Source organism: Parasteatoda tepidariorum, chromosome 5 (genome assembly GCF_043381705.1).
Source record: "Parasteatoda tepidariorum isolate YZ-2023 chromosome 5, CAS_Ptep_4.0, whole genome shotgun sequence".
NCBI lineage: Eukaryota > Metazoa > Arthropoda > Arachnida > Araneae > Theridiidae > Parasteatoda > Parasteatoda tepidariorum.
Window position 1 is genome coordinate 79,256,216 of NC_092208.1, and position 19,096 is coordinate 79,275,311.

The 19,096-nt window shown below is 29.5% G+C and overlaps 1 protein-coding gene across 1 annotated transcript in view; it reads left to right on the top strand.

The window, feature by feature from the left end:
* LOC107454206 (uncharacterized) overlaps window positions 1–19,096 on the top strand; it is a 172,926-nt gene that overhangs the window by 58,192 nt on the left and 95,638 nt on the right. The window contains exon 2 of the mRNA XM_043042470.2: window positions 13,396–13,448. Coding sequence (XP_042898404.2) covers window positions 13,396–13,448 — 53 coding nt within the window. The remainder of the gene's footprint in view (window positions 1–13,395; window positions 13,449–19,096) is intronic.

Sequence of the window (19,096 nt, forward strand, 5' to 3'; positions counted from 1 at the left end):
AATGACATAACTCATTAAAACAAAGAATACCATTTTAAATCAACAAAATGGCTATTATCTGAACAGAGAGAAGAACGAGCAAATGTCCACTTTTCCCACGTGCTGGCATCACCTATAACTAACATGAAATAAAATACGAAAACGAAGAATTTAAGATTGACGCTTATTTTTTCTGTTTATCGTAATATTTTTATTCCATTTTCTGGAGAAAAAAACAGCTTGTTGAATAAGTGAAAGTGACACGATCACAAAATTCTTTGTTCCATCCATGTCACAAATGTTCCGGTCTCGTGACGTTGAAAACACATTCACAACGCATTGTCTCTCAGCGACAACGAAAATGAAAGCAAATTACATTCACAAAATTGTCGGCTGCTCTCTTTTTGTCGAATATTCTTAAAACTGTACTGACGTTAGGGAAATAGTTTCATTTTCGTTGTCTTACATAATGTGATGGCGGGTGTTGAACACAATGTCAAAATTTCCGTTGGAATTAATATGTTCTGAAACTCAGGAAGAAATAATTAATTTGCGACAGAATCCCACTTAAGTTTTCTGCCAGTTTGCAAATATTTCATTTTATATTTTTATTTTATACCCGTCGTAGAACAGCCGGCCCAATTTTTGGGTTTACGACTACTAATGTTCAACTCCGTAACCTTGTAATTTGAACCAATCCAGAAGACAAGGAAACTCCTGGATCAGTACCCCTAGAGGTATTGGTTTGTTATGGAAACATGGAGGACTTTGCGATTCGAGAAATTTAGCATACATCAGTCACCATTTACTACACTGGGGAGTCTTCGGCCGGCGGGGATCGAACCCACGAATTCTTGGACATGAACCCAGCGCCCTACCGACCAGGGTATCACGGCCTAGTTTACAAATATTAATATATTCAGGGGATGGAGCACTCGCCTCACACTCAAGTGAACAGGGTTCGAATCCCAGCGACTTCTGGGGCATATGAATTTCGCATCGATGACATTGTTGGCGTAAAATATCCTCAGTTGTAAACGGATCATAGGTTAGAGTCCAATTGCCGTCGGGAAAACCGTGGGAGGTTTTCCTTTCCATGTAACTCAAATGCCGGAAAGTTCCATCGAAAAGTCTTCTAGGAAGGTAAAATTTCTCCCAATACTTGCTCCAGAAGTTCCCTTGTCTTCTGGATTGGGTTCAAAATTACAAAGGCTACGGAGATGACCATTAGTAGTCGTAACCCCGAAATCGGGTCGGCTGTTCAAAGACGGTTATGTAATAAAATAAAATAAATACGTTTGCCTGAAATCATTTTTTTCTATACTATAAATTTTAAATTACTTGTGGTGGTAAAAGAGAGTTTGTGTTTAAAATTTTTTCCTGTGATATAGCTTCCTCATAGAAGGTTACTTCAGAATTATACTTACTATTTTAATTAAAATGAAAGTAAACTAACCCTGAAAACCACGAAATGTTTTGAAATAAGAGCAATAATAGAAATGGAATAAATAGAGGGAATTAATCCCCCTGCGCTTGTTCCATTGCTTACCCATGAATTCTTTAATGATTGATGGTTCATGTGAGATTCCGAAGCACCCAACGAAACCTCAGACAACAAGATGAAGTCTTTTCCTGGTGCCAATGTTTATGATTAATGATTCGCAGGCGTGAAAGGAAGCAAATGAGAATTCGTAAAATGAATTATCCACTCAAAAGACTGGTTACCTTTCCTAATTTAAAATGGATTACCAAGGGGTACTTTTTTTTGTCTTTTATCCGCCCTATCTTGACTTGAGAGAAATAAATCTGCCGGTGCATTCCGAGATTCTGGCTTCCGAAAGATTGGATCTATTTTATATTCATATGCAAAAGATTTTAGAAATCAGAAAGCATGTCTGATCATGTATCTCTGGATCGTAGTGTCTGATATTACTTGCCTTGCGGATTTGAAGCTAGGTGCAATGTCCTGAGTGAAAATAATAAAATAACGAAGAAATTACTTTTTATTTTTATCCCTCAAAAATTTTGTATGAAAAGAAGTTTTTAAAAAGTACTAAAATTTAAAGGTACACTAAGAATTAATTAAGAATTTTGATGTGTACCTATACATAATAAAGTACTTTTTGATTGTTAAATAAAAAAAAGTAAATATTTAAACTTTATCATTCTTTTTTAGAGCATGTTTTCATAAAATGCAGGCATCTAACCACCCGAATCAAGCGTTCCAAAGGCTGCGAAATCAGAAAAATACTTTAAAAGGAAAAGAAATAAAAAATCTTAGCTTTTTATAAATGTAAAATGAGTATTTTGCATAAAATATTTTGTATCGTCTCCATCTCCTGGAGAAATGTTTTGATAAATCAATAAAAATGCTTGCAAAAAAAATCGAAATCAACTTGAATACGAGATTAATATTGTTGAAAAAGTATTAGAATATATGATAGGAGCAATAAAAATAAAGTTACAGACAAGAACTCCATGCTTTCAGAGGGAAAACATCAAAAATTCTTTGTTAAATTGTTCAGGATCTCTATATCTATTGTTGCAATTTCGAATATTAAAATAAAAAATCCATTATATGAAGATATTTTAAACACTGCCGAGTAAACTTTTTCCAAATATAAAGCACAAACGCTTTTTTTTTGTAATTTTTATATTTGTGCTTCTCCTTAACGAAAAAAAGGGTTTACTAAACAGGTTATATCTGACATTTTCAATTTTTGAAATGATTTTTAAATTTATATTTAGTATTCATCTGGGCATAAAAACCTGCATGCATCTCCCAATAGAAAATATGATTTCAAATAATTAATGTAATCGTACTGATAGTTTCTGAAAAAACCAAACTACCCCAAAAAAATTAAATTGCTTTATGAACATCTTAATGAAGTAAGAAAAATAATCGCAAAGAACGCGTTTAGAAGACTTAAGCATAATCGATTTCTCAATCATTTATTTAATCATAGTAAATTGCAGATAGTTGATGACAACAAAAACTCTCAAGGATTTTATGTTGTTACGTTGTTGTTACTCAAAATTTTACATTATTTTTTCAGTTTATCAACTAAAAATATCTAAATGAAGTAAGAAAAGATCGTCCTTGTGAATAACTAATACAGAGATTAAAACTTAATTTTTAACAATTGATGATTAGAGTTGGGGAAAAAAAATTCAAGGATTTTGTGCTGTCAGATTTTTAAAACAAGACAAAGCAATGCTTTTAAATTCATATTCTTGTACTAACTACGTGACTCTAAGAATATCGAAACGAAATACAAAATATCATTTTTGTAAATAAATTCAGGGATTATAACTTAATTTTGGTCAGCTGTCGATCAACGACAAAATAAAATTATTTTCAAGGATTTTATGTAGTTAGATTTTGAAACCAGACAAAGTTGAATTTTAAAATTATTCTATCAACTATACGTGACTTTCAGATTTAGAAAATAAATTCAGAAATTATAACTTAATTTTGGTCAACGGCAGATCAGCGACAAAATAAAAATACTTTCAAGGATTTTTATGTAGTTTGGTTTTAAAACGAGACAAAGTTAAATTTTAAAATTATTCCGTAGACTATACGTGACTTTTAGACAATCTCAATAAATTAAGACAAGAAAGGACAGTTTATTACGTTATTCCTAACTTATAGCTCTCTTCTGCGTTGAAAATCTTCGCCGTGAGATTTACATTTGATTACGATTTATGGCTTACTTGCTGACAAAACACAGTGTCTAATTAACGACTATTCATGCATGAATGCTACTTTGCATCGGAAATCGCGCATGAAATACATGAATTATTTTCTGAACATGTAAAAATGAAATGAACATTCATCGCAGCTACTATTTGAGTAAACAATAATAGGAAGATGGACAGGTCTTGAAATAGATACTCAATTTCAAGGATGTCCTTGTATTGTTGCCTACTCTTCGACATTAAAGGAACCTTCTGTGAATTTTAAGTAACTTTTACTCTGTGATTGGTGTGCCATTTCAAGCTTGAAAAAGTTTATTTAAATGACAAAAAAAAAGGTTTCCAAAAAGTATTCTTTGCATAAGGAATGGTTAAAAATACTTTTTTATCGTCTTTAATAGCCCAGTAATAGAATATTATAAACAGGAAATTTCCTAGTCACCAATATTCTTGGTAAACACAGACCACACGCAGTGTTTAAGAGCAAACATTCCTAAAGTAAGATTCCTGGAATTTTGTTCAAAATGTAATAAGACTCCCCTAAAAAAACTGGATTATTAAATACCATAAAAATATATTCTCATTGTCTTTAATAGCCCAGTAATCGAATATTATAAACAGGGAATTTCCAAATCACCAATATTCATGGTCAGCACAAACCACACGCAGTGTTTAAGAGCAAACATTTCTTAAGTAAGATTCCTGGAAATTTGGTCAAAATATAATAAAACTCCCCTACAAAAAACTGGGTTATTAAATACAATAAAAATAATTTCTTATCGTCCTTAATAACCCAGTAATAGAATATTATAAACAGAAAATTTCCTAGTCACCAATATTCTTGGTAAACACAGACCACACGCCCTGTTTAAAAGCAAAGATTTTTTAAGTAAGATTCCCGGAATTTTTTTTGAAGTATAATATATTGCTTCTCCCAAAAAAATCTGGATGACATTTAACAATACTGGAGTTTTTACTTTACTGGAATGAACTTGATTCAAAAATAATTCTGGACGAAAATTAGCAAATTTTTCGTGATAAATGAATACACCTTACAATAATATACAATAAATACACATATACATTCTGAGAGGAATCTTGAATCATGTTAGACCACGATATCGAGCAAAATTGAGGGGCAACTGAAATACGAGATTGGTTATCGAGCATCTTGCATCAAGCTATAGTTCATCTTAGAAGGACATATGGTTCATGTTAACTCCTTATTAAAATAATTTCAACTTTGAATGATATTATGGTCCAAGAAACCAATGGTATCGTTCGACATTGAAACGATTTTCTGTTAAAGTAAGCACATTCTTTAATCTCACATTTTCTATTAAAAAAAATTACGAAAAAATATTTCGTTAGAAATTTTTAGAACTTGTTGTACGATAATTTTAAATTGGGAAGATATTGTAGTATATTTTATATTAAAATCAGAAGCAAATTATTACAAATGAAGAATGTACAAAAATTATATTTTCACACTATAGCGATTGTGATTAATTTACTTACGTGCGAGTTTACTTAATCATTTGATCTAAAAATGATTTTTTTGCTTAAAATTTTATTTAGAAGAAACTGATCAAGATATTTTTCATTGCAAAATATGTTGCCAAAAACAGTTTGTAAATTTGCACTATTTGAAAGATATTTTTAACAATTTTTTCTATATAAGTGCCAAGTTTTATTTTACATTAACAATAACGACAACAATTTTTGATGCATATCTTTCTTTCTATATTCTTTTCAGCATTTACTGTCGTGAATACATAAATAAAACAGAAGCTTTTTTTTCCTATCAAGGAGTGGCAATAGCATTCACTTGTTTTTTAATGGCATTTTCCGCTGGCGCCGGTATTAATAGATAAATTGTTCTCCGGTATGCAAATGTAATAAAGAAAATAAATCAACTGATTTTAAGAAAAACAACTTTAAAATTACATAAATTCTTCGTAGAATGTTGTTTGAAAAATATTTTATTTTTATGAGATAGTTGTTGGGTAATAAATGTGACTAGGTCTAAACAATAAAAGTTGTACTTAAACATAAACATAAAAGAATATCACTAATATTATTATTTCATTTATTTATTTTATTTTATTATTCATTTTATATTATTTTTTATTTTATTATTTATTTTATTTTATTATTTATGTATTTGTTTTTTTATTTATTGAGTGCCGGCATGCGTGAATGCTACATCTACAAACGCAAGCTATTTGAAATTTTTTGTCGTTTGAAGGTGTATCAAACAATACCTAAGGCATATTATTTATTCTCTTTGCAGTGATAACTTTTTCACAAATTGAGTTTCGCTACCTTTGGCATTTAAGCTTCTGACTTGATTTTTTTCTTATTTCGCTTCAAAGAGGAGAAAACAGTAAGAAAAAGAAAATTTGCTTTGAATCCCAAACTTCTTTTTAAAAAAATTGGATACAATATTGTTATGATATCTAATAAAACCTCTAAATAAAAACTTAAAATGTAGCTTCAAAAAATGATGAACAAATTAAAAATAATGCACTTTTTTTCTCAATTTACAAAACTCAATCCCTTTGATATTGAACTTTAAAGTGTATTAAACAAATAAAAATGTATTTAATTTTTTTTTCTTTAAAGAAACACAACTTTGAGGTAAGCAAATAAGAATGCATTTACGATTTTCTTATTTAAAGAAACTAAACTTTAAGATAAACAAATAAAAATTTATTTACAATTTTTTTCTCTAGAGAAGCACAACTTTAGGGTAATCAAATTTAAAATGCAAATGCAAAAATAAAAATTGCAAATAAAAATTTATTTGCAATTTTTTTCCCTTTAAGGAAACGCAACTTTTATGATATTGTCAGGAACAATCAAATCAGCTGAATGACGTAAAAGTATTTCAGAATCACATTCTGTTGCCATTCAATTGTGCACAAACTTTATAAAAAAATGAATGACTGTCCATTTTCACCCTCTGAAAGATAACAGATAGTGATTTTTCCATTTAATGGGAAATGTAACAAACCTTCGATCTTGACCTTCGAACGATATAAGAATAGCACTCCAAACTTTTGCAAGTTGTCAGAAAAGAACAATCTTAAATGTTATATTTTAATGGAATGAACTTTTTCTGAACACTTAAATGAGGGAAACTGGGAAATTTTTCCTTACTTTGTGCCCCAAGTGAATGTACTTTACTCGGAAAATATAACAGAAGATAATTTAATCTGTATTAAAAAGTAGAAAACTGATTTTAACATTTATTTCTGCAAAATTATCAGCAGTATTAATTTCTAGAAGATATAACTTTATCTTCAGTTATATATTTATCATTTTTTGTTTTAAAAGTATAAGAAGATAATTTTATTTTGATGAAAATTTATAGGAATGTCTTAATTATTATTCCCATTTTAATTTCCTGTAAAAATGGTTAATTGTTTTTTAATTGTTTTCAGCTCATTAATTACCAATGAACAACTACTTCAATCAATTAATTTCATATGTTTTCAGTTAACTACATTGATAAATAATTTGCTTATAAAAATTGCTTATACAAAAATGGCTTAGTTGCTTATAAAAATTGTGCTTAGTTAATTCATTTCGCATATAAGCTGTCTTTAGTTTGCTACGTATAATATTTAAACTTAAGTAATATGAAAAAATTTAACTTATTTTTCTAAGTTCTCATTAATAACCTAAATTTTCATTTAATTAATTAAAAATAATTTTGCATTAATTCTTAAAAATTATTTTAAGTAAATTATTGCCCCATGAAAAATTACGTTTGTTCATATTTTACCAAATACTTGAACCTTACTTGCGAAAAATAATTGAAAACAAAAGAGAAATAGTATTAAGTTGCATTTTACTTATTAATTCCAAAACAGCTAATTAAAGAATTTATCTTACTTGATAAAGAAAAAATATAAATTTGGTTTAAAAAAAATCTTGCGTAGCTATCTCTATTAGACTAATTAAAAAAAATTATTGTTTTTTCCTCATTTTTGAATTTAAAAGATTGTATTTAAAAACTACGATTACATTTGCAATTCAAAAAATTTAATTTGCTTTTAATCAATATTAATCATTTGGCAATAGCTTCAGCATTGTTTAAGAAACAGATTTACATTTGGCGTGGGCTTTTATTTCTATTTAAATGTTTAAAATTAGACATATAATTTCAGCATTGTATACACTGGATAAAGGAAACATATATCCATGAAAATGCGTACGATGTGGACGTCCTTCGATGTTGACAATTATGAATTAAAGCCCACGTTAAGCAATCATTTTCAGTCATTCTAAGCTCCGTTTGTCTGTTTTTTCTTCTTTCTTGGTCAATGTCATCACTCATAGACGTTAGACAAAAGTTTACATATCGCTGATAATTTTAAAACTCAAGCAGTAGACGGTTCTCTTTAAAAAATTACTTTGAGAACACTGAGAAAAAAAGTTTGAGGAGAACTACCAAAGTATGGTAAAATTTACCATTGTTCTAGCTCTATGGGTACACCAAAAAACTTGATAATTTTAGTCGAAGCGCTTCGGTAATGATTTTGGTAAAATTAGCAATGAAATATATTCTTATAACATGTGATAAAATGTAATAAATGTGGTAAAATTAGATATTTTTATTATGATATCTTAGAGCATGGTAAAAAAACTTTATTCGGTTAAGTTTATTTTTTGATTTCATATTTTTTACCTAAATGTGTGGTAATAAGCACTATAATATTGAACACTATAAACCGTTCCCATATGAACGGAAAAATTACCTAATGAATGATTTAAATGCCATATATTTTAGTTTTATTTACCAGAATGAATGCTCTTCTTACTAGAAATGTCATTTCCATACAGTACGGTAATTTTTCCAAAAATTTTTTCTCCAAATTATATGATAGCAATATTGCTTAAGAACATTTGACATAGCTAATCATTTGCTAAATAAGTTTGCAAAAACTGTACTTAACAATTTAATTTATTACTTTGAAATCAACAATTTGTTTTTATTTACATAAAAAAATACAATAATTACATAACTTACTCTGTTTTTATAAATTACTGTTTCAAGCTATAAAAAAAGGTCAATGATTAAATGTCTATTACTTTTCTGAATGAAAGAATATGAAATGAAAGAAAAATAAACTTGCAAACGATTTTATAACTAACTCAATTTTTATTATTTTCATTGTTTCTCTTAGTTAATTACGAATTTATACTTTTAAATAACCTGTAGTTAATCAAAAAAAAAATCTCAGATATTTACGAAAATGAAAGAAAAGCTTAAGTAATTTTTTTATTATTGTAAAATTGTGTTCACTTTAACATATAGGGGACAACAACCCTAATTGCAATCGCAAAGTGAAAGAAAACCAAACGATTTCTGTTAATGAATACTTAAATTATTAATATCTACATGATTTATTATAATAATCGATATCATCATCGTAATGACATCAACAAGCGATAAATCTGTAACTGGATTCGATAAGAGAAATTTAAATTACTAACCTAAGTAGATAAGAAAGTAATCTCAAAAAGTATATTTTTTTACCTTATTTATTAAGTTGTTCATAATTACTTTTTGTTTGTATAGTTTATTAAATATGTTGCTGGGGTCTGGGAAGAACTATACTTATTGCTGCCCCGAGCTATTTCTAATTCGAAAAGCTTAAAAATCTCTTTTCATGCACCAGCTCAGGTCTGTTGCCATTCTAAGCAAGCAAAAAACATTTTGTCTAATGGTTTCATTTACCTTTCGTGTTGCTTCGTTTAACACTATCTTCGAAGACGACTTTCATTTTTTTCTAAAGTTGGTAATAATTGTTACTTGTATTTTTCCGTGATGTGTAATTTACAACGAGAGCATTTAATGTCTCTATTATGAGAACAGAACATAATTGCTCATATTTAGGAAATCATAAAGTTGTGCCTAGTGTTTGTTTCTGAGTCATTTCTTACTTTCAAAGAATATCGTTTGCTTTTAGGTGAGTACGTGTGAAATAGAACAATGGAGAAACAATGATTTATTGCATAGTATAAATACCTTTTCTATGATATTTGTTCATTGAACCTATAGTACCTTGTTAAGGAGAGTTCAATATTCCAATCACATGAATACCTCTAATATCTTTAAACAGTGCTCGTTCGAAATGATGAAAAATGGTCTGAACTTATATTTCTAGTCACAAGCAAATGATTTTGCGAAGACAAAACAAAATCCTCTACTCAATATTAAAATAATATTTTTTGTGCATTCTCAATTTATACCCTGTTCCAATTTCGATGAACGAATCCTTTATCATTTCTAGGAAATTTTAAAATTTAAAAAAACGATTATCGAAATTTGAACTGCTAAAAGTTTACATATTCTTTAATATTTTATTGCGGATATGTGAGTTGAAACAATTATTGTGGTTTTGTCTCCCTTTGATCTTTGAATTTATTTATTTATTCAAATTTAAACATTTAAAGATAGTTTGAGGTTAAAATTCAGTTGAATTCCTCTTTAGTTTTAGAAAAATTCATGCAAAAAAATTTGTTTTAAACTCTTAGGTATTTATTTTTCCAAAAAGTTCATTAATATTACAACAGTTTTACGTACTATGAACTTTTACAATTTGTGAAAATCCACCTCTTAAAACTTTATCATAAAATCAAAATAATACAAGAATTTGACATAATCTAAGAGTTAATCTCGTATATCATATTTTCATAAAACCAAATCATAACAACACTTAATACTTTTTATTATAAAAAAAGTGCGGAACGAATAATACCGCAGTACAAAAAGCGCGATGACCCAAATCAGGGTTCTTTTTACCGTTTACCGGATCTTTACCATCACAGACATATGCCCACTGAAAGTGAAAAGAAATGTTATCCTCAATTAAAAATTCACCCAATGTCTCGTACGCCTTTCATTGAAAGGAGGCACTCGACCAAAATGAGATAAATTGCTGGGCTTACATTCTCTACGTCTGCGACAAAATTCAGATTTCGGCTATAACTGTGCTTTCAGTATTGTTTGCTGCTCACAATAACCCCCTACGTGAGCGTATAAGTTGAGGAAGTCGAAATTAATCCTCTTAGAATTTATTTAGAGTGTGGAGTAATGCAGTAAATATATTATTCACAAACAGTTGTAATTTACGTTGTGTAAGAAAAGCATATCATTTATGTAGCAGGAAATGCTGATCTTTGTTGAAGAAATGTAGAAGATGCATAATTAAGAGACTTATTACAAAGAAAAATGCACCGAAAGCTGCAAAGGAGGGTTTTTTGAACAAAAACATTATTGGTGCAATTTTGAAAATAAGGCTTGTTTAGTAAATAACAAATGAAAAAAAAATCACGAGAATTGTACTATGTTTAATACTAGTAATTTTTCTCGGGGTATTAGAATATAAATAAAAACTAACGCCAAGCTGTTTTTAAGATATTTAAGAATAAACTAATATAAAACTTCGCCAAAATACTCAAGATATTGGCTCGTGCAAATTTGCTGCATCTTTAATAAAATGACGAAACGTACTTTATTATCATGTAATTAAATCCTTCTAAAACTTTGTTAAATGATAATATGGTTCAATTGAACACTTTGGAAAAGTTGCACGATATTTTGGTACAACATGCCAATATTAAGGTTTAACTTTCAACTGATTTTTTGTAGCAATATATATTTTTAACTGCTGCGAAATTTACTGAAATCTATAAAAATGTAACTGAATTGAATGTAACTGAGTACTGAAATCCATAAAATTTTTATTTCTCTAATTAAAAGTTAACAGTAAAAAATTATAAATAGTATTATAACTAAACTTCAATTGATTAACACTAGAGAACATATATTTTATTATAATGAAACTATTAATTCTAAAGTTACAATTCTCGGATAATACTAATTTTATATATTAATATTAAATGTCATGAAATCATATAGAAAATTGCTAAAAGAATGTGAGCAGGCAACGCTTTGTCTTATTTTGAATAATATCTGAAAGTCTGTCAAATTTTATCATAAAATGCAAACACAAAAATTTTTTTAAAAATTTATCATAATTTTGAATTATGCCACATTACAAAAAAAATTTTTCACTTAGATATTTTATGAAATATTTACTGAATGTAAAAAAATGAATCGATTTTTCACCAAATGATCTTTGAATCTGTATCTTTGGAAAAAACTACTTTTGAGTCAGAATTGAGGATATCAGGCTTCATTATCTGTCAAATCTTTATACATGTAGTCATCTTAAAAATAAGTAATGGGGAAATGAATTTAGATTTCTCATATTTTCAGCATTCTAGACAACAATGATTCGCCTGAGAAACGTAATTCCTGTAAGCTTATATTGAATTTCGAATCTTCTACCTGTTTTAAGACATTTCCCCACAAAAAAGAAATATAAAATATTAAAGAACAGTTTTAGGAGTTCTAATATAGTAATACACTCGTTAAACTTTAATTGTTGAAATCGTGTGCTCAAGTTTTTATGTATTAAATGCTTGAATCCGATCTTTTATCGTAAATATGTAAATAACATTACTATTAAAAATAAAAATCTATACTCTGTTGCAAGTTAAGGGGAAAAAAACATTATAAAACTTTCCCTATGGAGAGCTGTTCGCATCGAAGTGTATGTCAAATGGATGCCAAGCTGACATATAGCGCAGACATATACGAACATCGCCAACTCTTGATATAACGTTGCACAGCCTTCTTTTTGCTTGCTTTCTTAAATCGTTGGCGATAAGGAAAACGAAAATATTTGAATAATCAATTAATAAGTAATAAAAATAATATCTAAAAGTCGTAACAAATATACATCTCTCTATTCGCCCGTAAGGAAAAGGATGAAAGAATTAAAAAAATACGCTTCTTCCTGACGATTTTCTTATACCGTGAAACAAAAGTAAAAGTTCCATATCTCGCCTTTGATTTGTTAAGAGCATGTCAGCATAAGACACGCCATTTTTAGTGGTCCAATCAAATCCAATGCTATTGCAACGTCATATAGTTTTCTTTCTTTTTTCTTCTTATTTATCGAATTGTGTCGCCAAATATAAAATTCGAGTAAGACTTCGAAACTATTACCTTTCTTTTAATAATTCTGTGATATACATCGTAAAATATAGCGCGATTTATATTTCTGTGTTGCGTGCTTAAACCTTTGATTAAAATTGTTTTGAAAACATATTTGTATAATTTTATAGCGAAATAAAACAGAACTATATGCAGTCACGGATGATTACTTAAATCCTATACTTCATTGGTCTTTTCTTAACTAGCAGCGAGATATAGGTGTCGTTGGTTCAGTTATATATGTCAGTAATTATACTTATATTGATTATAATTTGTTAAGCTGTTTTAAAAATCCCCTCAAAATGATGTGTAATAACAGTGTTATACATAAAATTATTAATTAACATATCATTATAGTAATAATTTAATGTCTATTTAAAATATCGGCCAAATATTCCATTTAATACTATTCAATTTAATTGTTGACATGATTAATGAATACTCAAATAATATATTTGAATAGAACAATATATGTCATTATTTTCATATAACATTATATACAAATATGTAATATAATATGTAACTAATGCATCTTGAATAAGTTTGGATAAATTATTAAGATAACAAAAATTATTGTTTCAACTTTTAGAGATATTTACGAGATAGCAAAAATTTGAATGTTTTTTCCTTTCTTTCAGCTTTGACGGAGATGCTACTAGGGACTCTCATATGGTTTAGTTTATCAACAGTGGTAAGTTTTATTTTGTATTTATTATTCATTTACTGATTGTATCACTATTTATTTACACTTTTTATTTATCTATGTTCTTCCCCTCAATATTATTTTAAATAACTAGCATTGAGGGGTTACCCTTAAATTATTTCGCAATGTCTATAAGTACTGCAAGTCCATATTTTTCTTGTTGTATTTAAAGCTTTCATTATAAAAATTTTCACTAAATGAGACTAAAACTGGACGTGTGATGAAAATAGTGTTCTAAAAACAATTCAGATTTTGTCATAACATATAAGATATTTGATATTGAAGATTGTTGCACACTCTTACAATTTTGTAATTCTCATTTTTCCCATAATCTTTCAAAACTATTTTTAAACACTCAGATAAAAATGTATTACAGTTTTTTCTTATAATTCTGAGAAATAACTTTGGAATTTATTGCCATATTTTGAAAGAGTCCCGTTCTTTTAGCTAACATTTTCTATAACGAATTTTTTTTAATCATTTGTATTTGGAAAAATTATGAAATTTTAGTAAAATGTAAATTTTGTGACAATCACTTTAACTAATACACGCTTAAAAGAAAAATTTGCTAAAAACTCTTTTAAAGTTTCACAACATTGAAGCGGTCATTTAAATTACTGCAACATATAAAAATTAAAAAATAATCAGTTTACTGAATTATTCAACATTAACTTAAATATGTAAAATTATAGGAATTCTACTCTGCAAAAGGCATTAAAAATGAATGAGAAATATGGTGAAATAGAACAAAAAAATAATAAAAAGATTAAATACAAAAATTTAATTTTTTTTTATTTCAAAAAAGATATGGAGATGTTTATGACTTACTGATGTGACTTACTGGTTATGACTTACTGTAATAAAAATTTCAACCATACGTGCCATGCTTAACATCATCTAAAACCATTTGACTAAAAAAGCTGAACTAATGATAGCAAATGAATACCGGCTTGTATTTCTATCATTCAATCAGCTCCAAGATTAGGTTGAAAATAAATGATAAAACCGTGACATAACTGGGAAAGAAAACAATTTTTAAACTTTAGTTTTTTAACGTCGGCGGTCCACTTTTTTCTTCAGTTATGTCCCCTCTATAATTTAATTTTTTCCACCTACCGTGAAAAAGCAGACTATTAAGTTAAAAGAATTTATAATGATCTTGATGACAGTGTTCCATAAGCTCAGCGTTGCGTGCTCAGTCTCTGAAGCGTTCCTTACTAACACTATCAACTACCTCATCGATCAGACAGAAGTTCAAAAAATTTAAACTACTTCATAATTTATCGTTTTTTTCTTCCTACAAATGAATGAAGTGTGGGAAAACTCTGGATTTATAGATTTTTTTTCAGGAGTAAGTCAAAACTAAATTTTAAAGGAAGCTTACTTACGAACAGTTACTCAAAACTAATTCATTCGTAAAATAACCGTGTTCTTCGATCGCATTCTATTTTGGAACAAAAGTTTAAAATTGGGTATAATATGAAAATAGCACAACTACTTCCACTTACTAGGAATAACATTTACCTTTTAGTTTAATTAATAAACTGAGTTTTAAATATGTTTACTAAATTCATAAACTTCGGTAAAACAACAATATAAATTATTTCCAAAGGAACTAGACTAATACAATTCCAACCTGGCGAGTAGCGACTTATAAACAAGACAGTTCGTTTGATGCTTTTACTTGTTGCTAGAAATCAGGTTCGCAGAAAAGGCTATTTACAAGTTAAATTTAGTAGGAATAACACGATCTGTGACGTAGGCTATAGTATACCCAAATCGTTTGCTTAAAAATGATTATATTAGATTTTAAATTTCGAAATACTTGCAAACGATAAAATAATATATCAACTTTAAAATGCTTACAAAATTTTTTTGAAATGAAAAGAGTCATAAAAAATATATGTATATAATTTTTAGAGCAAATGATTAAAAAAAAAGTAGTATTTTTATAGAATCGTTTTCGAATTTGAATTTTGCTATAATAAAAAATATAACTTAAGACCTTGGTTCATTCATTGTATTATTTTAAAAGTTGTACAAAAAAAAAAGTTAACTTTTATATATTTCTTAAAAATTTATGTTTTGTAATTTATAATTCAAATGCTTATGTAACATTGGTCTGTATATTTCATTTAAGTTAGAGATGAAAAACCATAAGGATCTGTATGAAATGAACGATAATTTTTTCCCTAATTCTTATGTTCCAAAGTTTAAAAATCAAAATAGTGTGTCAAAGCAATTATGCATCAAATGCAGTGTTTCTAAAGCTTAAATAAAGGACGCCGCACAAATCTCATGGAAATAAATCAGCATACATTTTTTTCTGTTGTAGTTCGAAACATTCTGATCGAAAATTATCATTGACACTAAGCCTAAAAATGTATCGTTTTTACATACGGAGTATAAACACAAGCGATATTGGCAACGGTCGCAGTAGTAAAAGGTGCTTGAAGCACGCAATATTGGCAAAGGTGAATGAAAGGAAGTAAGTTAGTCTACGTATTTAGAGTTGGATGTTCTGACGTGCTACGAGCTTTTTCATCACTTAATCTCAATTCAATGCTTTTATGTGCAAATTCCAATCTGATAATCTTCGCGTTGTGTGCATTAGTTAATGCTACTGTCGTGACGGTATTAAAAAATTGAGAATTACTATTTATGTTTGAGACTTCGAATCTCGGAAACAATCAATTTTTAGACTTTGTGTCAATAAGAACTTTCTGTCAGGATGTCCTGAACTATGACATATTAAATTTTCATTAAAATTGACAAATTTTCATAAGATTTTTTTCGGGTGTCCTTTCTCTAGCTTCATCAATAGTCATAAACTTCTGTAATTAAAATTTGATCAGTCATTCTTGACCAGCCTCTAAAATGGATATCTATAGGGTTTCTAGGTTCTTGCCACACCATGTTTCTTCTCCAATATATGAAACTAAACTAAACTCATTGGTGCGACAGCCCATAGAGGGCCAAGAACTACTGAGCCCATCTCAGTTTTCTCCCCAATGTATGATGCAGCAATAATTTGTATATTTTAATACTGCGTTTAGAAGCTCCTTCGCAAAGGGAAATAAAAAAGGCACAGTTTAAGTGCTTCACGCTTAAAGCAAAGTTACAATTTTAATATGTACTATCTCGCCGTAAAGAATTATCCGGGCTTTAGAATTGACAAATATTTTTAAAGTTATGAAATTTTTTTTTTAAAAAAAAGGTCAATTTGGTGATATTTTTCACCCAGAGGAAAATTGCCAAATTCACTGCCATATTCTGAGTTTTTGCAAATTTTTATGAGATCAGATAATGCAACATTGGAGTAAGTTTTTAAATATTAAAAATTAGACAACAAGACAACAACCTTTCATTTTCCCAAAACTGTAGCTTTTCTCCATATTGACGTTTCTTTTTTCCATTTTCAGAATAAGCATAAAGAGAGCTGCCTTTAGATAGGCCAAACTTAACCTAACAGTCACGAGTAACTGTTGCAAACTCACAGCAGTAAAGAAAATAGCATATTATTCGCAAAAAAGTATCATTTCATGTGACGACGGTAGCTTCGAAAAACAACATTAAACTCATCGGTAACAAATTTATAAATAAGCGGAAAATATGCTCCATATTGTAGCAATATCGAGCAGTGTTGTAGCATACAACACCGCCCAACTCGCAATATTGCTCAAAAGTGATAAAATTCTGCTTAATTAAAATCCCATTGCTTTTCTAACTGTCACAAACTAGCGTGATTATGAACTGGTCAGCTGATCTAGCAAAATTCTCGTACATTTATTTAGCATACCAAAACCGCGATCGACAAGCCCTTCAGGTTCTATGCTCTGTGTTTAGAAATTCCGTGTTTCGTCAACACAGGCACCCACTCTCTCTCTCTCTGCCCACACCTATATATTTTCCCTTCGGGACCATCCCACCTTCGAATCCCACGCTGAGTGCCTGTGAATGTTTGAACCTGTTGCACTTGATGACAAAGTTTGTTGGGCGTAGTCAGGCTGCAGGAGGCCCTAAACCAGGAAGTCGATGACGAGTTGGAGTCTCAGACCTGCCGTTCGATGACGTTTGCCCATGGGCGGCATTCAATTTTATATGTTTGTCAATCTCTCCTTACTTAAACATATTTAATTGAACAAGATTGAGAAGAATTTATCTACTAATTCATTTTTAAAATTGGCAATTGTGTATAGACTTAGGCTAGGCGTGGTAGAATCCAGGATGACCCAAGCCCTTTCACTTTTCAAGATTTAGAGATCATTTTTCGATGTTTCGTTGAATTCCAGGTTTTCATAAATGTGTTGAAGCCCTATCTCCCTAATTTTTTTCACTTCCAATATGACATTGCTTATTTATTTATTTAATTAATTAATTTTTAAATATGCTATATAACATCGAGGTTAAGAATCCCTACGTTTTTGTGGGGGTCACACATTTTTTATGTCATAACTTGAATTGTAATGATTGAATATACATATTTAGCATTTCAAATTTAAATGGTTATAAGTCTAAATAACTAAATGTGTTTAACTACGATAATCCCTGTTTTTTTTCGAAGTTCTACCTTTCACCGGTCAGTGTGCGGGTGGGTGACCACTTGGATCAGTCTGCGTAGGGACCGAGGGTGTGCGGTATTGGTCCTCGTTAAACTGTGCTACCGTAAAGTGCTCGACTTCGCGTGTAGGTCGTTGGGCTACCGAAGTGGGGGTGCCATCCCCTCTGCAGAGGATCAAAATTGTGATGGCATGTCTTCGGATCATCTTCAGGGATGTTCCCCAGACCGTCGCCAATTGCCCATTGAGCAGCTCTAGTGCGACGTAAATGAACTACAACAACAACAACAACTGCCTTTTAACGGCCATAGTAGGAAATGGCATATTTCGACCTCGCTCATATGACGGGGATAACACCTAAGCTGGTACCCCTCTTTCAAAATCTCCCCACAACCGTATGAGAGGACTTTCAACCACGACAAATTTCACCTGAACCCTTCTGCATTACATACACTTGTTGTTTATTCGGCTGCCAAGATCGAACTCATGATCTCGAGTTTACCACTCAATGAATTAATGCCACCTTTGTAATTCACGAGGAGCTTCGATACACATGCCATAAACTATAACAGGTGCATCAAATATATCATATAAGAGTTATCTTAAAATTCAAATAATTACATCATCTGAATCACATAACATATGTCATACAGATTATACAAATAACACATAATTATTATGTAAATAATCGAAAATAAGTGTAATCCTTATTCTGCAATGCATACGACCTATAAATAAAATGAGATTATTGTATGAATCACATAATAAAAACAATACTTCTTGTTCTTCGTTGATGCATCATCACATAAAACAAGTTTGTATGACTAAGTATCAAAAAATATGCAAATGTATTCTAATATGGACAAGATTCAACTATTTAAAGTTATTTATCATTCAGGATATTCAGTTCAGGTTATTTGAGGTTCATCATATTTTGAAACAAAAATAATGTTTTTCTTTTCTGGTTGGAGGTTAAATATTTAAAGGCAAGGCGACATGATTGTAGGCAGAAATTCAATTCCATTTACTCCTACTCTTCAACACTTACACATCCTGATTCAGTGTGATATGTAAACT